The sequence below is a fragment of the Micromys minutus genome (genome assembly GCF_963924665.1).
Source record: "Micromys minutus genome assembly, chromosome: 4".
Taxonomy (NCBI): domain Eukaryota; kingdom Metazoa; phylum Chordata; class Mammalia; order Rodentia; family Muridae; genus Micromys; species Micromys minutus.
In genome coordinates this window covers 37,971,911-37,993,146 of record NC_137973.1, presented here as the reverse complement: position 1 = coordinate 37,993,146, position 21,236 = coordinate 37,971,911, and the positions used below count along the sequence as shown (strand labels likewise).

Here is a 21,236-nt window from a genome sequence, read left to right as displayed (position 1 = left end):
GTTAAGAGAGTAGTAGAAACAGAAAGAGAGAGGAGTAGAGGAGTAGAGGCTGGCCATAAGCATGTGGAGAGAGAGGGGGAAGGGGGGGGTCAAGTGGGAAGAGCAAGGGAGCAAAAGCAAGAGAGAGAGGGGGTCCAAGAAGCCCCTTTTATAGTGTCAGGTAACTGGGGAGGAGCATACCTAGCTGTTGCCAGGTAACTGAGGGGTGAGGTTTACAGAATCCCAACACAGATGGCTTAGCAGTTAAGAGTTTTGCTCTTGTAGAGGACTCAGGTCAGTTCCCAGCACTCACAGAGCAGCTAACAATCACCTATAACTCCAGCTCCAGAGGATTAGACACTCTCTTTGACCTCCATGGGTTCAGTATAAACATGATTCACAGACATACATAAAAGTCCATTTTTTTATTACTTGTATGCATTTAAGTATTTTGCTGGCATGTATGTCTGCACCATGTACATGTGCAGAGCCTGAGGGGGCCAGAGGATGAGGATGCCAGGTCTTCTGGAACTGCAGTTAATAAATTAATAAATCTTCCAAAATAAAAGCAGAATAGAAATGTGAGGGGCCAGAGAGATGGTTCAGCGGTTAAGAGCGCTGGGTGCTCTGCCAGAGGTCCTGGGTTCAATTCCCAGCACCATGTGGCAGATAGATTATAACTGTCTGTAACTTGTATTTTAGGGGATCCAACACCCTCACTCAGACATATATATATACAGGAAAAACACCAATGTATATAAAATAAAAATAAAACCCTAAGTTAAAAAAATAGAAATCATGTCTGAGTCTGGAGAGATGACCCAGACTAGAAAGGACCTGCTGCACAGCCATGAGAATCTGAGTCTGATCCTAGCACAAGAATGCTGGGCATGACAGGCACCTGTCATTCTGGCACTGCAGAGGCAGAGACAAAGATGATCACTATGGCTTGCTGGCCAGCCAGTTTAGATGAATCAGTAAGCTCTAGGTTCTGTGAGAGACTGTTTTAAAAACTAAGGTGGAGAACAGTTGAGATAGACATCTAATATCGACTACTGACCTACACAGGTATGCACAAATATGCACTTGCACTCGCATGCACACACATGTGCACTCGTGCAGAGTCTGTCTTACCTCAGACTCCAGCTGTTCTCACAATAGTAAACCAACCTCCTTCCCATCTTACTGTTGATATACTTATGGGCAAATGCTATTTTTGGAATGTAATCTCACCCCCTTTGCATTATCTTGTATAATCAATATTGTAATAGAGTATAAGGTCTCAGGGATTTGTCGAATACATCGTCATGCCTCATTTACTTTGTTGCCCCTTCTGTGCAAATCATTCCTTCCCTGAAGCCTGATTCCCTTCATCTTTGCAGTCCTAATTTCATTCTCCCATTTCTCACTGGAAAACCAGGAGGCCATAATGCTTTCACTGACATTTGGTCTTTTTTCATTTTATTTTGCCACTCTCTAACTATAACAACTGAAGTCACTCTCCTCAAAGCCTGTCTCCTTACAGTAGTGGTTCTTAACCTTCTTAATATTGCAAATCTTTAATACAGTTCATGCTGCGGTGACTTCCAGTCATAAAATTATTTTACTGATCCTTCAAAACTCTAATTTTGCTATTCTTTTGAGTCATAATGTAAATATCAGTGTTTTCCAATGATCTTAGGTGAACCCTGTGAAAAGGTCTCTTGACTACCAAAGGGGTTGTGATCCACAGGTTGAGAACCACTGCATTATAGCATCCTGGCCGAAAGCCTATGTTCTCTCATCTCCAACACAAAGAATATATGGGTGAATCCTCAGGTATAGGTTCTTTCAGTATGGAAACTTCTAACTAAGAAAATAAGTTGTATTTCCTCTCTCCCACATACCCATCAGAGAAAAAAGTAGAACCCCCATCTAGACAGAGGAACAGAGATATATAACTGTCACTGGTCCATAGCAACAAAATTATGGTCAATTAACATTCAAATGATTACCTCTGTTTTTCAGGAGTTACATAATGCTTGCCCATCACCTAAGGCTGACATTGGGCCATTGTTCTTAAAAGATAGTATCAGGTGCCCTCGGATTTTAAAAGATAAGCAAGCAACTATTTGTATTGCATGACTAAAGCCACTCATTCACAGATGCTAAACAGAGCTCCTAAGTTGAAGAATATTAGGAATAAGTTCATGCTACACGTGAACATTGGTCATGATGCTATACAGCAAGACCTTGTTTTCAAAAACAAAATAAATAATCAAAGTACATCTTCCGGATGCAAAAGGAAGATGGCTCAGGTTAAGAGTACTTTGTTCTTTGCAGAGGACCCGGGTTTGATACCTAGCACGCATGTGGTGGTTAAAAAACATCCCTAAGTGCAGTCTTAGGTCATTTGACACCCTCTTCAGACCTCCAAAAGCACCAAGCACACATGTGATATACTGACATATACACAGACAAAACACAAAATAAGATGAATAAATATTATTTTAAAAGATTTTTAAAAACAACTCAACTCTCATGCAAAAAAGTAGAACTTAATCTTAAAGCTCCAAGTTGGGATCAGCTTAGTAACATTATGGGTGAGCTATGCTTATTTCCTTAGGTTGGTATTTCGGTTTTAGTCTTTAATTTTTTAAAGTCAACCAATTTGCGGAATCTTCATACCTGCATCCTATATGCTCGTGATGCCTTAAACTGACAGAACTGTACTTTTAGAATTTTCTTCAGTACCTGCGTGTACAATTCATGCTTTAACTGAATAAAAATATAGAGAAAAGTCATTCACTTTTTTTTTTTTTTTAAAAAAGCTCTTCTACTTCCTTTGACAGTTCCTGGAAATACATAATCTAAATGAGTGGTCTCTCAAATAGGAGTACTGTTGCCTATCATGTGGTCCTTTGAAAAATGTTTTGATATTTTTAGTTGTTATAAGTGATGTGTATATCGGCATCTATCAGATAGAGACCAGATATGCTGCTAATAACCTTCTTATACTCTACAGGAAAAGCTTCCTATAACGAAGACTTAACTTTTCCTGTCCCAGGTGCCTTCTGTTACTATGATAAACCATGACCAAGAGCAACCTGAGAAGGCAAGGGTTTATTTTAACTTACAGGTTTCTGTCTTTGAGGAAGGCCAAGATAGAAACTCATTTCAGGAGCCTGAAGCAGAAACTCCAGAGGAATGCTGCTTACTGATTTGTTTTCTCTGGTTTATTCAGTTACTTTATGCAACTTAGGCCCATTTGCCTAGGGATGGTACTGCCCATAGTAGGCTGAGCCCTCCTACATCAACTAGCAATCATAAAAAAGGCTCATGGTCATGCCCACAGGCTAATCTGATAGAGGCAATTCTTCAGCTGTCATTTTTCTTTCCAAGTGCATCAAGTTGACAACCAAGATTAGCTATCATTTCTGCCAAAAGTTTATATTGTTACTTTTAAGAAATCCTGGCCCACCAGGCATGATGGCATATGCCTTTCTTTAATCCCGGTACTCTGAAGGCAGAGGCAGATTGTGGATCTCTGAGTTCAAGGCCAGCCTGGTCTACATAGTGACTTTCAGGGCAGCCAGAACTACATAGTAGACTGTCTTGAAAAAAAAAAAGGAAGGAAGGAAGAAAGGAAGAAAGGAAGGAAGGAAGGAAGAAAGGAAGAAAGGAAAGAAGGAAGGAAGAAAATAAACCTGGCCTAGATGGAATCCCATTACTTTCTGAATAGTACATAATAAAACATACTTCAAACATCAATCACAGAATATGATTAGTCTAGAAACCAGCAAAATGGTCCAGTGAGTAAAGCTGTGTACTGCCAAGCCTGATGTCCTGACTTCAGTTCTTGTTACCCACATAACAGAAAGCAGCAACTGACTCCCGTAAGTTGTCTTAACTTTTAAACACAAACCCTGGCACACATACATATAGACCTAATTTTTCTAATAACTTTTTAATTAATAATTAATTACTAATACTAATCACTACTAATTCTAACTCAGTCTAGTTACTCGTAGCTATTCATTCAATAATATTCACTAAGAAATGTTATGGTGAATGTATTGTAGAAACACAAGGAAAACAAGACCTTCACACCTTCACTGCCCTTACAATTCAGCTGGGAAGACTCCTTAATAAACAGTTCCCAAAACATAGGTTCTTTCTTATTAAATAGCTCAGTGTTAGTTACTGTTCACTGTATGAAGAAGCTGAGAGAAGGCTTCATGAAAAATTATCTGGGACAATAATTTAACCAGACATGATGGATGGTATGATCTTTTCAGCATGTATGAAGCAGAGGCAGGAGGAGAGTTTGAGGCCAGAATGGTCTAAATAACAAGTTCCATGATAGCCAGGGCTGAATGCCAAACGGTCAACACTACCAACACTGAAGATGCCCAGAACCCACGGGCAAATTGTCCTCTGACCTCCACCCATGCAGCCACCCACACACCTAATGTAGTAAATTAAAAACAACTCTGAGGACAAAGCAATGCTGTCCTTCATCCTGAGCCAGTGGGGTTAAGCTCTAGCGTGTTGTCTTTGTTGTATCTATAGCAGTAGTGATCTCACTGTATAAAATACAGAGCACACGCAGTAAGAAGCCATGGCCATAGAACTGCTGGAAGTTGCCCGGCAACTTTCTTCTCTTACACTTAGTATTTATATGGGGGAGAGGTGTGCACACACACTTGACATGGTATGTGAGTGGAGGTCAGACAACAACCTTTGGGAGCCAGTTCGCTCCTGGGAATTGATTTCAGGTCATCGGGCTTGGTTATAGCTGTTGTACCCACTAAGCCATTATGCCAGACCATTTAAAAACATTTTTAAGAATATTTTATTGCTGGGGCTGGAGAAATGGCTCAGCGGTTAAGAGCACTGACAGCTCTTCCAGAGGTCCTGAGTTCAACTCCCAGCAACCACATGGTGGCTCACAACCATCTGTAATGGGATCTGATGCCCGTTTCTGGTGTACATGAAGACAGCTACTGTGTACTTATATACATAAAATAAATAAAAGTTTAAAAATAAAAATAAATGAAAAAAGTTTTAAAAAAAGAATATTTTATTGCATGCAGTGGAATATACTTTGAACATTCATGGCATACATGTGGATGGATATCAGAGAATAACATGTGGAAGTTGGTTCTCTGCATCCATGTGGGTCAGTGGTATCCAACTCAGGTTTGCAGGTTTGGCAGCAAGCACCTTACCTGTTAAGTCATTTTGTCAGGACCCCTTTTTTTCTTGACAGTGTCCTATGTATCCCAAACTGGCCACAAACAGCTTACTGTAGCTCATACTGACCTTGAACTTGTAATCCCACTCCATACCCTATTGTAATGCTGTGGTGTAGATGAACCTGGGGCGTGTGGGTACTGATCAAGTACACTACCGAGTTACATCCTCAGCCTCTACACGGCAGCTTTGACAGCTTGAATAAAGACCCTGAATGAAGGCAGTGAGTGTCACAGGAAAACATCCTAAAAGAGCTCACAACTAAGAAAAATACACTGTGCTGAGGCATGAGAGGGAGGAACTGTTCTAGTCAAGAGACAGATGTTAGGGCCTGGGTATGTAAGGCACTAAGAGAACTGCAACAAGGCAGCTATCTGTTGTCTTCTGTGGAACACCACTTCGTCAGAATTCAGAGCTTCAGGACTGGTGAGCCACAGCACTGAAAAGGTACTTTAGATGCCACACGAGGAACTTTTGGATCTTAACCTAAAAAGCATGTCCGGAAATGCAACAGTTTGCTGAAGAAAAAGACTCAAAAATAATGACAGCTACCAATTTCCACAAATGCCAGGCATATTTAATAAATATTACAGTCGCTAAAATGATCCGAGAACTCTCCTCAGCCTATCTTCACCCCCATCTTAACCCGTACCAATACTAGGGTATACATTCTCCTTTTGAAATGGGATCAATTCCTGACAGGCTTGAAAGGAGCAAGGTAGGAAACTTGGGTAACCGTAAGAGCTGGGACTCCCAGACTTGCCATTCTCTTTTGCAGCTGATCCATAGACTCACAGGCGGCTTTTAAAACAATGAAAGACTCTGACAGCTGTTCATCTCACCCAGGGCAAGTAGCAAAACTCTGCTAAGACTTTATGTCTCCAACTGTTCCAATCACAGTCTCCAGGACAGAAACAAAACCATGCAGGGTGTCAGTCCTCGCCTCACTCTGTTTCACAGAGATTTGCATTTCTGAGTTTTCAGGCTTCAGTAGCAACTCAGTTAGGAAGAGAGCACCAGTATCATCCTGAGCACTGAGGTAGGCTTTCCAGGGCTGCACCCCAGCCCTGCTCATTGCGATGGTCTGAATGTTCACTACTTTCAGAGCCATTTGTAGAGTGTCGGGCTGGACTTCTCCCTGCCATGGGAACACTTGCTGGCGAGTAACTTTGAGGCTAAGCCATGTTTTCTCAAAATACTCTGCAGTAAGCTGGAGATTGGGGACCAGCATGAAAGCTTCAGAATCAGGAGGTTCTTGTGCTCCTTCTTCATTCTCTTCAGAAATCATGTGTCCTAAAAGAATGAGAAAGATTTTATAACAAATGCTCTTAATCAGCATTTTAACTGATTTAATTTTATATTCCTAAATACTCCCAGTACTCAGGGTGGAGGGAATTGAAAGCAAGAGAATCAAGCAAGAGAAGCCTTGGGTAGCTCAAGGCCATATTGGCTGCCTCATAAACATCACAAATGAAACACATTTATACTGTGACTTCTGTCTTCAGATAAATGGCTTATATAAGCAATGATAAATTCCCTCATGCCCACAAAGGATTCAAATTCAGGCAATAGTTTGAATACTTTCCACCAGTCACCACAAGGGGAAGTGGAAAGCTCTATAATGAAGATGTAAGGTAAACACCATTTTTACCTGATGTGGCAAAGGATGTATTGTGGGGAAGCTCAAGGCGATAACGTTCTACCTTCTGGCATTTAGAGATAGTTGCCCAGTGGGCTTTGCCATACACTGGCGCCAGTGTATTGAAGTCTGAAGCCCAGCTATTTACTGGTCGTTCTGGCTGGTCCTCCAAAAGTCCAAGAGAAGGGTCAGACTTAGGACTACACAGGATCTGCTTAACTTTATCAATGCCAGTTAAGAGGAGGCGATAATAGAAAAGACTCCGGTCTCGTACAGCCATATCCTTTTCTTCCTCTGAGAGAAAACAGTGGAGTGAGTTAAACCTCATTGAGTTTTTGTGAGTAGAACACCTACTCTCTTCCAACCTCTGTGCCAACCATAAGAGGACAAAAAAAAAAAAAAAAAAAGGAGTGGGGGGGACAGTGAGAGATAATTCAGATTCAGAAAGTTATCATTTTAAGTCCCAAACAGGACTTACCAAACAATGAAAGCTGTGAGAACTCTCATCATGAGTCTCAGCAAGCATTATCCTCTGAAAAACCTACCTATGCAATAATGCAACAGCCGTCCCAGAGTGTCCTGGCACTCAGCAGGACTCGAGAGGAAAAGGCGCATCAGTGCAGTCAGTAGCTCCATCTTCACAGCAGGAAATGTCTCTGACTTCACATTTTCTACAAAGTCCTCCAACACATAAGGAGCATTGGGGATTTTTTCCCCATGGACCCCAAGTAACCAAATAAGTGCCTGTTTCCCCTAGGAATAAAAAAAAAAAAAAAAAAAAAAAAAAAGATGATTAATATGTGGCTGCCCAAAAAGAGGACATGGCAGAAAGTCACCAGTCCTGCTCTTCCCTACAGCCAGCAGAGAAGCTATGCTCTTTCACTGGTGTCAGCTTGTACTGTGTGCCATACTTTAATACTCTAAAACAAGAACGAAATTCTAATGCACACAGACGGGCTTAGGGTGGTTGGCATAATGTTGACTTAGCCAGCATGAGGCCCTGAGTTCAATGTCCAGTGTCACACACAAAACACCTGGGGGTGATGAGTCACATCTATAACACCCTCAAAGTCAGCTACATAGTGACTTCGAGGACAGCCCTGAACTATGTGACATTGTCTTTAAAAACAAAGCAAACAAACAAACAACAACAAAAGCAACACAACAAAACACATAAATACATAAAGGAAACATAATACATAAAGGAACCTCAAAACTTTTGTTAGCCAATGTTGATTAGGCTTTCTCAATTTGGAGGTCTTTTGTCCAATTTAAGGTTTACTGTTTCTTTTCTTGTTAGCTTTGCTCTGTTCTTTTTTGACTCTGTAGTCCTGGTTGCCCTCCAACTCACAGAGCTCCACCAGTCCTTTGCCTCGGAGTGTTGGGATCAAAGGTGTGTGCCAGAGTTAATATCTTTTACAATCTACTTTTCATCTCTGTAACCCCAGACCCAACCGGGGAATTAGCTACTAGAGTCATTTACCTGAATTCTTACATGGCTGGTGTGTCCTATGCCCCTCTCTCATGGTGATTCTGCTTTTTCCTCTCCTCTCTCTCCCAAGCCCAGGAATCCTAAAAGGTCCACCGCCTCTGTCTGTCCTGCCCAGCCATTGTCTGCAGGCATGTTTATTTACCAATCAGAACCAACTGGGGGCAGGGTCCCTCAGTGTCTTCTGTGCAGACATTTTGTAGGCAGTTTTGGAGACCAAAATTAACCCCCAAGGTACACTGAGGACCACGTTGTCTCCTGTGACTTCAACAGCAACTCCCACTCTTCCACCTTTGATGCTGGGATTGGCATTGCTCACAATGACAACTTTGTAAAGTTTATCAATGAATATGTCTACAGCAATAAGGTGGTGGACCTTATGGCCTACATGGCCTCCAAGGAGTAAGAAACCGTGGACCACCCACCTCAACAAGGGCACTGAGAGCAAGAGAGAGTCCCTCAGTTGCTAAGGAGTCCTTGTCCCAATTCAGCCCCCAAAACTGAGCATCTCCCTCACAAATTTCCATCCCAGACCTAGAAGGGGCCTAGGGAGCCGTACCTACTCTCTTAAATACCATCAATAAAGTTTGCTGCACCCCACCCCCACAATATTCTAACACAAGCAGCATTAGGCCAAATCTACTTCACCTATCTCGAAAATTAACAAACAGAACAATCACCAACAAAAAAAAAAAAATCCCTGGTGTAAATCTGACTCATAATTATTCAAAAGGATAGGAGTGTCAAAGAATCTGTAACTGAAACTACAGGTAAGTCTTCTTTCTACAACTTATGTGCTATTTATGTCCCAGAGAACCATTAGGATTTTAAAAAGAGTAATTAGGTTCCATTTCAGGGCTAGAGAATAAATACAGGTGTTTACCCTAGCAAAAGTTAGATCCTCAGCACCACAAAACCAAACCAAATACAGATTCCATTTCAAAATCTATGATTAGAAATAGAAAGAGTTTGAGTCTACCTCACTGTCTTGAATGTATTCCTCACAGCCAGGCAGGGCTTGACACACGGCTTCAGTACACTGAGGGCATAACCAGACCAGGTCTCGGAAAGTCTGCACCACCACTGTAACACAGCCCAGAACACAAGAAAACAAGATTAGAGCCTCCATGCAGAAAAAAATCTCAGGGAGAGTCGTGTATTCAGATTAGATTCTGACTAAATTTCTGTAAAACAGGTTTTGGAGGGGGTTATTAATTAATTAAAAAATGGGCAATATGCTGAGTTTTACACACATCAAGCAGACATGAAGGTAAGTAATTAAATACAGAAACATTTTATAAATATAATGCTGTGAACAAACGTGGGGTAGGGTTGCCGACAGACACTGAACACAGTGCTGGCATCTACACAAGCCTGAGTGTAAGGCGGTCCTACATTTCGAACTCTACTAACCTACCTTGCTTCACCTTAGCCCAACCTTGGAGGCTGGATGAACCAGAGGGGGAAAGTTAAGTGAGCTGAGCTTCTAATATCTCCATCACCTACAGCACAGCTCTCATCACTCCCAACAGCCAGAAGTCTTCCCTTTAAATCTATAGAGCCCACGCTTCTCTGAGAGCAACAGATGATAATGCAAGGACATGTTTAAGCCTATATATATGAAATTCATTAACAGAAATATTTCTTTAAACAGCTACTATTAGCTAGATACTTACAAAAAAAGGAAAGAAAGAAAGGAAGAAAAGGAAGAACTCTAGGAAGACAGGCATTACCCGTAGTGATATGTTCTTGTCGAAGTCCCAGCAACTCTGTTAGGATCTGCACACATTGGTCTGTGTAAGTCTTGGCAATGTTACCTACAGAGGAAGGAAAGTTAAAATTCTAGCATGTCATTCTACAATCTTTCCCCATTAGCCAAAGACGAAGTTACACAGCTGTAATCTTAGCACTGAGAGAATGCAGCAGGAAGATCACAAGTTAGAAATAAGTCTGGACTAAATAGCAAGACTATGTTTTAAAAATGAGTAATGGGCTGGAGAGATAGCTCAGAGGTTAAGAGCACTGACTGCTCTTCCAGAGGTCCTGAGTTCAATTCCCAGCAACCACATGGTGGCTCACAACCATCTATAGTGGGATCTGATGCCCTCTTCTGGTATCTGAAGACTGCTATGGTGTACTCTTACATATAAAATAAATGAGTAAAGCTAGCACTTGTGATGCAGAGGCAGGCAGATCTCTGTAAATTTGAGGCTAGCCTGGTCTACAGAGCTAGTTCCAGGACAGTCAAGACTACACAGAAAAATCCTATTTGGGGGCCAGGTTGCGGGGTGGGGTGGGGATAACAAATTAAAAAGACAAAGATGGTTGATCTTCATTCTTGTCTTGACTGGATTTACCACCATCATGGAAATGCACTTCTAGATATGTCTGTAAGAGGGTTTTCACAAAAGTTTATCCGAAAAGAGGAGACCCTTCCTGAATGTGGAAGGCACCATCATGTGGTTCTGGGATCCAGGATGAATAAAAAGGAAAAAAGGAACTTATCATCACTGGCATTCATCTTTCTCTGCCTCCTGAAAGAAGACTCAATGTGACCAGCTGCCTCACACTCCTTCATGACAGACTGTATCCCCTCCCACTGTAAGCCTGCTTCTAATCAGATATTTTGGTCACAGGAACAAGAAAAATAACTAATACATTGACCAAAGATATCTTTAAAAGAAAAAAAAAATCACAAATTACAATTAAGAAACAATCTAAGTCTGCTGCACTGGGAATAGTGTTTAAAATAAATTCACATTTTTTAATTTTTTCACCCGATCAAAAGAAAATTTCCTGGGTGGAGGGAAACAATTCCCATAGCAAAAGGCTGAAAGCAGAGTAACAAAGTATTTCTGAGTTTTGAGAAAAATACGGGAGGCAGGTTTTTGATCTGTTTATTTAGGAGTGTTGCTGTACCACCTAAGGTGGCTTTGAACTTGGGATTTTCCTGCCTCTGTCTCTTGAATGCTGGAATCACAGGCTCATACCACATTTGACTGAGGCACCCTTCTGGATGCACTGAAACACCCTCCTGTAGGCAACACACTGGAATAGGAATCTCCTGCTGCAGAAACCTGATGGCAATCTTTTAAGTTTAAGAACTTTTACTGTCTTCTTTGTCCCTGGTAATTTGTGAGGGTTCCTCATCCTCGTCAGTTAGTCTGGCAAAGGACTTTTAGCTAAGACAGTTTGAAAACCATGTCATCCCTTGTCCTCTCAGTAAGATGGCTATAGCGCTGTAGCTGGCTGACCTGATGTCCTAAGAAAGAAAAGTATCAGGTACCTATGGCAAAGATGGCAGCCTGTGCAAAGTCAGCAGACACATCCGTGCAGTATCCTCGCAGCTCTTCAAGCACCTGCTGCACGTTCTCATCGTTTACCAGCTCACACAGCACCTCCACCTTCTGTAGCTTGATATAGTGGGGCTCCGAGTAAGAGCAAAAGAACTTTTTGTAGTGACTGCTGAAGTGACCTGGCAAACTATGCAAGACCTGGCGGACATGGCAAAGAGCAGCAAAGCAGAGCTCACGGCTCTCTGAACAACAGGCAGCCAGCAAGGGTCCCTTGACTCGTACAAGCACATCAGTTTGTACGTGGGGAAACGTTTTTGCCAAAATCAGAAAGAGTTTTGTGGCTCCCATCACCACACTAGTGCTGCTGCTCTTGAGATAGCTGTCCAACAAATTGAGAATATCAAACAGTTCCTCCTCACTGCGAGGTTGGTAGCGGAGCAGAAAGTTCAATACTTCAGCCTGGCCCCACTGGTCCAGTTTTGACATTCTGTCCAAAATCAAGACAAAAGCACTATTTTAATACCAAATGAAACATTTTACATACAACTGCCACAAAATAAATCATAACATAAGAGAGAGGGAATTCTTAAAAATAGATATGCCACTATCAAATTCTTTTTACATTAAAAAATCTGGGCTTTACATTCCACAACAAGGACTGTAGAGATGAGTTGGTGAGAAAAGCATTTGCTATCAAGTCTGTTGACCTGAGTTCAGTCTCCACATGGTAGAAGAATTGATTACCAAAAGCTGTTCTCTGACTTCCACATATATGCCATGGCCCATGCTTGCATGGAACAAATACACACACACATGTGGCTCATGCACACAAAATAATTTAATTCTACGAAGCTAGAAAGAGCACATACTACTCTTCCACAGGACCTGAGGTTGATCCCCAGCAACCAACCATATGAGGTGGCTGGCAACCACCTATAACTTGCACTCCAGGAGGATCCAAGTCCTCTGGCCTTTGGAGGTTCCTGCTATGTGCACATAGCTACACACACACACACAATTAAAAATTAAAAATTAGTATTAAAAACTAAAGATATGATCAATATAAATCAGATAAAAAGTTTCTACATTAATTATTTTCTAGCAATGGAGACTGAACAAGGTCTCAGCTATCAAGTATTCATTGCTAAACTCTATTATTCCTCTAGTTGCAGGTTTTCTATATTTTTCCCAAGATTTACCTATTTTTATTTTATGTGTTTGAGTACTTTACCTACATTTAAATGTACTATATGCATGCCTGGTACCCTAGGAGGCCAGAAGACGGTACTGGACCCCCTGAAACTAGAGTCACAAGCAGCTGTGAGTCACCACCTGGATGGTGAGAACTGAAACTGGGTCCTCCTCTGAAGAACAGCAAGTACTTTTAACCTCTGAGCCACCTTCCCATGACCCCAGATTTTCTAAATTTTAAGATAAATAACTGACTTAGCTTGGGGGGACATAACAGGTACTGCAGAACAAATGTATCTCAACAGCACATTTCCACTGTCTTTACATATCAAGAAAAAGTAAGTCAGTTGAAATCAATTCTCTCAGTGAAGAATAAGGCAATTGGTAACTGTGGTGAACTTGAAGTTACTTCTAGGTTGGCAGGGGATTCAGTGGGAAAAACTGTTTGCTGTGTAAGCTTAACAATCTGAGTTCCATTTCTGGAACCCACTTAAAAGTGGAAGGAAAGAACCAACTCCTCTAAGTTGTCTCCTGATCTTCATACTTATGCTGGGCCACATGGATACCTAAGTCCACATCACCACCACTCCATCATACACAACAGTAAAGGAAGGCTTGGTTTCATACATCAACAAAATCCTACCATGATTCATATCTCATTAAAAAAAAAAGAGCATCCAAACCTATTTAAGAGATGGTGGGCAATGGGCTTATTAATGACAACACCTCCTTCCTGTTTTAAAATTTCCTCTAGAGACCTCAGACAGTTCACAACCACAATTGGATCCTGGTCACGCAGAAGACTGTATAACTCATTGACTAGAGCACCATCTAAAACAAAGATCAAAGATTACAGATAAAGAAAACCTTGAGTCATAGTGATAGAACCAGAGTAACAGCTCTGGCCAGACAAAGCTACATCTCTGCTGAAAGAAACAACAAAGGCAATACCAACCAACATCATTCTGGATATGAGAGGAAATATATAAATCAAAAAACAAACTTCTTTCAAAGACTAAAAATAGGAGCCCAAAATAAAACAAATATGCATGCATCCTATTTGGAGACATGCAAAACAGTGCAGATACATTCTTATTCTTTTCTACCAAGCAACATAGTTTGTATTCCAAAATTACATTCCTATTAGAGACACAAATAAATATTGAGCACGGTGGATGACCTTACCAACTTCAGAGTCTCCGTGAAGATTATGCATCTTAGCACAGCCAAGGACTGCCACTCTTCTGACATATGAAGCTTTATCCCGCAGACCGTTAACAACAGGCTGCTGGATATATTCCTGCACACCAGGCATCCTAAGAAACACATACTGGAGTCAGCCAGATCTTGAAATACTAGTTTTGACAAAATTAAGTTCTTCTTCGATCTTCAGAGGTTTAGTTTAAATATGACTTAATAGTTCATGTTTGAATGTGTATCTACCTGATCACAAGAAGGAGAAAGCCTCTATCAAATAACGCATAATCTGACTTTCCATTTGTAATGAAGCAGCACACCTAGGTGGTTACAGTAATGACTCATTAATCATCTTTAATCAAAACTCACAACTATTTTACAAGATAAAGGAACGTCACCTTTAAGAAAACCATGAGATGCCAGTTGGAAAGTCAAAGTAATGGCTAAAAATCTGAGTTCAAAGTAGAACAGTACTTCCTTTAGTATTCAGAAACTTAAGCTGTCCTCACAACAGATCTGCTATACAGCCTCTTATATTCATCAGCCACTGAGCCAGAGAAGCCTCACCTGAGGCTGCACATGCTCCGTAGTGCCAGTCCTCGAACCATCGGGTTGGGGTCTGAACAGTCTTTGCAGAGTGTATTGATGGCCAAGAGTGCTAGGTCTGGTTTTAAAGGTGCATATGTGCCCATATACAGATAAACCAACTTCTTCTGGACAATATCTACAGTGGCACTGGCCTTCACCATTTCCATAAAAACACCAGACATGTCCAAGCCCTGAGTCATGTGCCTGTAACAAATACACAAAGCAGAAAAAAGTAAAACACACAATTCCCAATCTGTAAGAAGAGTTTTATTTACATATGTTCTGGCCATCTAACTAAATTATGAGCTTTTAGAGAAATACAATTGGGTCTACTTTATATTACACAAAACTTCCTATTATGGGCCCTGCAACTGTTGCTCTATATTTTCAACACTGTTGAATCCTTGGTACAGTCCAATGAGATGATATGGCAATGGGACAATCAACTTTAACATTCCAGATATATGATATGGGGACATCGTCTATAAGAACGGACATGCTAGAGAGAGAGAGACCAATGGTTAAGAAGCATTTTGTTGTTCTTGCAAAAGAGCTGGGCTCAATTCCCAACACCCACATGATAGTTCACAACCATTGGTAACTATAGCTCCAGGAGATCTGATGAGTTCTTCTGACATACACAGACACCAGGTATGAGGCGTACTTGTGGTACACCTATATATGCAGGCAAAATGCTCACAAACACTGAAAAAAAAAAAAAAAAAAAGCTGGGCCTAGTGACCCACACCATTAATCTCAGCACTTAGGAGACATAGGCAGGTGGATCTCTGTGAGTTTAAAGCCATCCTGGGTCTACATAGTAAGTTCCCAGGATAGCTAGGGCTGTCTCAAAAGAAAATAAAACCATAAAAACAGAGTCTGTATAGCTTCAGGTGTTTAGAAACTCAAGATAAACTAAGAAGCCAGCTAAGAACATCACTGATTTTAAGAAAAAAAAAAATCCAGTGTAAGTACTTAAAGTAATGCACAAAACAGACCAAGAAGTCCACATCCACATGCCACTCTCGAAGTCAGACAATGCTTCTTCACAGAATACTTTAGCTATATGATCAGCTCACCAGGCAAATGTGACACAGTTGATGATACATGCTATGAGGCAAGAGCAAGAACTGAACATTCTTTTCTTTCCTTGTGTGACCTGATAAAGAGTTTAGATTTCATTCCACTGATCTGCTGTGAAACTAAACTACTACAATCAGCTGAGATGTTTGTTTAAAATACAGTGCCTGGATTCTATCCCATCCTAATAAAATCTGAATCGATCCTTTTTTAAAAAGCACCCCAAGGGACTTTTGTCTTCTATCTACAGTTTTTGAGCTACAAGTATAGATTAGTTATATGTTCAAACATATATACTAGAAAAAAATCCTAACTGAAGTGAGAAGATGAAGCTACTTATTAATAAATACCACAACAGGCTTTGGTACTGACAGCCTGAGCCACACTACAGCTTTACTAACAAAGAATAGAGTATGTATACCACCTGTCAGTAGACAATGTCTTCAAGGTTGACTATCATGCTCGGTGGGGTGCCTGGTGACATTCATAATGCAAATACAAGCAGAATAGTAGGTTTAAGGAGAAAAATGAGGGACTGGAGAGATGGCTCAGTGGTTAAGAGCACTGGCTGCTCTTCCAGAGGTCCTGAGTTCAATTCCCAGCAACCACATGGTGACTCAGAACCATGTGGGATGGGATCTAATGCCTTCTTCTGGTGTGTATCTGAAGACAGCTACAGTGTACTCATATACATAAGAAATAAACAAATCTTAAAAAAAATAAAAGAGGAGAAAAATGATGGTATTTTGGTCCTGTCTTTGATGACTATCCAAGTAGAAATGCCAAGCAAGCAGAGAGAGACACAGGTCTGAATCTAGAGAAAAAAAAAAGGAGACCTGCACAAGGTTAAGTCATTGAACTAGAAGTCAGCAGCAATTGCCTGTGGCATGAAGGGAACCTTTCAACTGACTCTCTGGAGACTGAGATGGCAATCCAGAAATGCAGCCTCAAAGTCAAAAACCAAAACTGCCATGTATGAAGCTTCATTAACTTTACATAGTGACTACGGGTAGAGAGCCCTGAGGGGATTAAAAGTGTGGCAGGGCGGGGGAAGGTGAGGGTGGGAGTTAGAATTCTATGGTAGGTTGGTGATACCTAATAACTCGCTGGATGACATTCCGGTAGCGCAGCCTATCAGCCTGAATATGAGGGTTACACAGAGCCTTCTTCAGTTCCTTCACCACGTCCTCAGAGCCAAGGTATGGCATCTTCGCCAACAGTCAAAGGCCAGTTTCCACAAACCCGTAGGGAACTCGTGGGTTCCTTCTAATTTCGATGTGGGAGCCTGAATAAAGGAAATGTAGTCAGTGAAAACACTAAAGGAGAGATGTCACTTTGCCGTGCCTGCCCCCAGGGCGGAACATACTTCACCCCTCGGCCCTCGAGCGAGCCCCGACTCTTCAGGAGCCGACCCGAGACCCGCAGGCCGTTCGCTCTGCCCAGAAGATCTCTTCAACTATTTCTGGGCCCAGTTACGTATTTACTCTCGACCAGCGAAAGGCCAGAGACCTAGCACAGACTCCTCCCTGGGATCTAGTTGTAGTGGCCGAGGCCATCGCATAAAAATCTCTAGCCGGCTTCCGGCGGAAATCCCGCCCCTTCGCCCAGAAACAGACTGAACTGCTTTCCCAGTCGCGCCGAGCGCCGAGCGCAGGAGGGACCGACCCGAGGACGCCCTTCCTCCACCCACTCTCCTCTCGGCGCAAGCGCGCTGCTCTCTGTGTCGGAGCCGCGGCCGGCCATCGGAAATCAGCTACTAGAGTCTGTTTCCCCGCCGCCGCGCGCGCTTTGACAAAGTACGGACTGGGCCTGGGCTCCCGCGCGCGGGTGTGAGCGATGCTCTCCGGGCTTCTTCCGCGTTGGGCGCTTTCGCCCTGGCCGTCCCGAACGCGGCCACTTCTCCCCCTCACTCTGGCTTCTTCCATTTCTGGGATGATTTTCCTTTAGTGCTTCTGGTCTTGTCCTTGAGTCCACATGTCATTGGGAGGCTGTAGTGGAAGCCTCACTCAGGAGTACGGTTTCCGCGAAGACCCCACTGGGTGACTCCTAGACTTTGCCACCATGAACGGGGTCGTAATCCCCCAAACGCCCATTGCTGTGGACTTTTGGAGCCTGCGCCGAGCTGGTACCGCGCGGCTCTTCTTCTTATCCCACATGCACTGTGACCACACGGTGGGCCTGTCTAGCACTTGGGCACGGCCCCTCTACTGCTCTCCCATCACTGCCCACCTCTTGCATCGTCGCCTGCAGGTATTGGGGCTAGATTTGGTCCCTGAAACCTAGTCCAGGAATCTGGGTGGGAACTTCTGATCTGTCACAGCTTGGGGATCACCGAGTGACCCATAAGGTCTGAATTTTTACAAATGTGGGGATTGATCTCAGAATAAGACTGGCTTCTAATCAACTGACTGGAGGTTTTTATCTGTAAGTTTAGACGCGGAAATTATTCCTATCTTAAACACTAGACCAGTATTTTCCTAATTTGTTTTTAAAAATCTACCAGACTGAGGATAAAGTTCAGTGATAGAACACTTGTCTAATGTATGCAAAAACCCAAAGTTAGATCCCCAACACTTATCGCCCACCCCCAATAATTCATCTAATGTGCTAGATAAAAATACATATTATCTAACATCTCTTCATCTTGTCTGAGTCAGTAGATGTGGCTGATAGGACTAGAATTTTTTTTTTCTGACAGTTGTTTCCCACCCATGGCGCTGGGATTATTTTGATAGGAGAAGGTTTGAGAATCTTTATTTAGACTGTTTTCAGATTCTGAGTTTAAATCTGTACAAAGGGTGGGAGACAGAAGAGGAAGGATAGATCCCTTAGGAATTCTTGTAACAGCTTATATGAGAGTGATTCAAAACTTGGTCAGCTTTCCTTGATGAATGTTAGTCTCTGATGCAGGAGATGAGTCCATGATTACTAGGGTAACCAATTGTTTTCCTCAGGTGTCTAAGCAGTGGATCCGAGCTCTAGAGATTGGCGAGAACTATGTACTACCTCTAGATGAAACTGGGCAAGAAACCATGACTGTAACCCTCATAGATGCCAATCACTGTCCTGGTTCTGTAATGTTTCTCTTTGAAGGATACTTTGGAACAATTCTCTACACAGGTGAGCCTCCCAAGATATCCCTCACACTTTCTAGCTACCTTCACCCAGAAAAATAGCTTTATCCCACACAGGCACAGTGACCCTTTCCAACTGATTTCTTACTTCTTGACCATCCAACCTTTGTTAAGTAAAATCACAAGAGCAAGAGAGCCATGGTGATGCATGCCTTTAATCCTAGCACTTGGAAGGCACAGACAGGCTGATCTCTGTGCATTCAAGGCCAGCCTGGTCTACTTAGTAAGTTCTAGGACACCCAGCCTATGTAGAAAAACCCTGTCACTCAAGAAAAAGAGCAAACCAACAAAAGACCCCCCCCAAGAGTAGGCTAGAGGCATTTTCATAAGGAAGCCAAACTGTACAGTTCACTACCAGGACACAGTTTTGCATAAACTAGTAACCAATCGCCATCTGTTACTCAAGGTAGGAGGGGCTTGTCTTTTAGAGTAACCAATCGCCATCTGTTACTCAAGGTAGGAGGGGCTTGTCTTTTAGAGTAACCAATCCCCATCTGTTACTCAAGGTAGGAGGGGCTTGTCTTTTAGAGTAACCAATCCCCATCTGTTACTCAAGGTAGGAGGGGCTTGTCTTCTAGCCTTAGCTTTTTGCCCACTTCTCATACCCCATATATTCTTGCAGGCGATTTTCGATATACACCATCCATGTTGAAGGAGCCTGCTCTGATCCTGGGGAAACAGATTCATACTTTATATCTAGACAACACTAATTGCAATCCAGCCCTGGTTCTTCCTTCTCGACAAGAAGCTACTCAGCAGATTGTCCAGCTAATCCGACAGTTCCCCCAACACAAAGTAAAGATTGGTGAGCCATCCCTTTTTCTTCCATTCATGCTTAGTGAATCTAAATTCTTTGAAGGTCCTCATTGTTTTCAAGTCTTTGTGCTGGTCTCACCTTTCTTGTAAAACCTATTATGATTATCTTATTTAAAATTGAACCTCCCATCTGGGTTGGTGGACCACACTATTTATCCCAGCATGCAGGAGACAGCAGCAGCCTGGTCTACATAGTGAGTTCCAAAAAGGAAAAAAAAAAAAAAAAATTGAACTTGCCCGCCATCCTCAGTTTTCAACACGCCCCCCAGCTTTATCATTAATTAAATCTATCACCTCCCAGTGTATTCTGTACATTTTAAAATATGCCATTGCTATGTCCCTTGTAATGTACACATACACACACATGTGAACTCCCAAACAAAATCCTAAAGAAACCCTTAAGGGCTGGGCAGTAGTGTCTCATCCCTTTAATCTCAGCACTAAGGAGGCAGAAGCAGGCAGAGAAAGTTCCAGGACAGCCAAGGCTACACAGAAACCTTGTCTTGAAAAACACAAAACAAGGGTGGAGAGATGGCTCAGAGGTTAAGAGCACTGACTGCTCTTCCAGAGGTCCTGAGTTCAATTCCCAGCAATCACATGATGGCTCACAACCATCTGTAATGAGATCTGATGCCCTCTTCTGGTGTGTCTGAAGACAGCTACAGTGTACTTATATATAATAAATAAATCTTTAAAAAAAAAAAGAAAGAAAAACACAAAACAGACAACAAAAAGAAACTAAGAGGGCTGGAGGGGACTGCTCAGTGGTTAAGAACATAGACTTCTCTTCAACGACCTGGATTCAGTTCCCAGCACCTACCTGGTGGTTCACAACCATCTGTAACTCTAGTTCCAGGGGATTCAGTGCCTCTTCTCACCTCTGAGGGTCCCTACACACATGTGGTACACATATACACACTCAGGCTCACACACATGCGTATTAAATAAATAAATAAATATTTTTAAGAAGAAAAGTAGGAGGAAACTTAGAGAAGTAGCAAATAGTGTGACAGATGTGTAGCATGCAAGGAGGCTGGAAAGGCAATGGGGTTGGAGTGGTGTTGAACTATTTTGAACCTGATTCTAATCTCTATAAAGAGCTGTTGAATGGTTTTAAGTTGAAGAGGAACAGTATTCCACTTAATTGTCTCCTAATATAGATTTCAGAGTTTCCATGTTTATTCCTTTTTATTTTTACTGTTTTTCTGCTAGAATGTAGGTTCTACCATAACAAGGCTCTTTCTTTCTTTTTTGTTTTTTGTTTTTTTTTTTTTTATGATTTTTGTTATTGGATATTCTCAGTATTTACATTTCAAATGTTATCCCTTTCGCTCTTTATTTCTTAGGGCTCTATCTCAAGTGCATACATAATGCCTGGAAAAGAGATAGTTAAATATTTGCAAAGTGAATTTATGATTGCTATGCTTTAAATAGATGCATTAAAAAAAAAAAAAAAAAAAAAAACAAAAACAGCTGCTGGGACTGGAGAGATGGCTTAGTGGTTAAGAACACTGACTGCTCTTCCAAAGGTCCTAAGTTCAATTCCCAGTAACCACATGGTGGCTCACAACTATCTGTAATAAGATCGGATG

At 41.9% G+C, this 21,236-nt stretch overlaps 2 protein-coding genes across 3 annotated transcripts in view; one reads left to right on the top strand and one right to left on the bottom strand.

Annotated features, from left to right (window-relative positions):
* Window positions 1-5,157: 5,157 nt before the first annotated feature.
* Window positions 5,158-17,248, bottom strand: AP4B1 (adaptor related protein complex 4 subunit beta 1). Its single transcript, XM_080916501.1, has 11 exons — window positions 17,061-17,248; window positions 16,790-16,979; window positions 14,594-14,818; window positions 14,015-14,145; window positions 13,513-13,660; window positions 11,629-12,125; window positions 10,076-10,159; window positions 9,322-9,425; window positions 7,399-7,606; window positions 6,866-7,147; window positions 5,158-6,507 (listed from the first exon to the last, which is right to left on the bottom strand). The coding sequence occupies exons 2-11, from the start codon at window positions 16,900-16,902 to the stop codon at window positions 6,080-6,082; spliced, it is 2,220 nt and encodes a 739-aa protein (XP_080772627.1). The 5' UTR covers window positions 16,903-16,979; window positions 17,061-17,248; the 3' UTR covers window positions 5,158-6,079.
* A 283-nt stretch (window positions 17,249-17,531) lies between these two features.
* Window positions 17,532-21,236, top strand: part of HIPK1 (homeodomain interacting protein kinase 1) — a 68,599-nt gene continuing 64,894 nt past the window's right edge. For both annotated transcript variants that reach the window (XM_080916505.1, XM_080916504.1), the window contains exons 1-3: window positions 17,532-17,944; window positions 18,649-18,814; window positions 19,451-19,633. In XM_080916505.1, coding sequence (XP_080772631.1) covers window positions 17,756-17,944; window positions 18,649-18,814; window positions 19,451-19,633 — 538 coding nt within the window. In that variant the 5' untranslated portion in view covers window positions 17,532-17,755. The remainder of the gene's footprint in view (window positions 17,945-18,648; window positions 18,815-19,450; window positions 19,634-21,236) is intronic.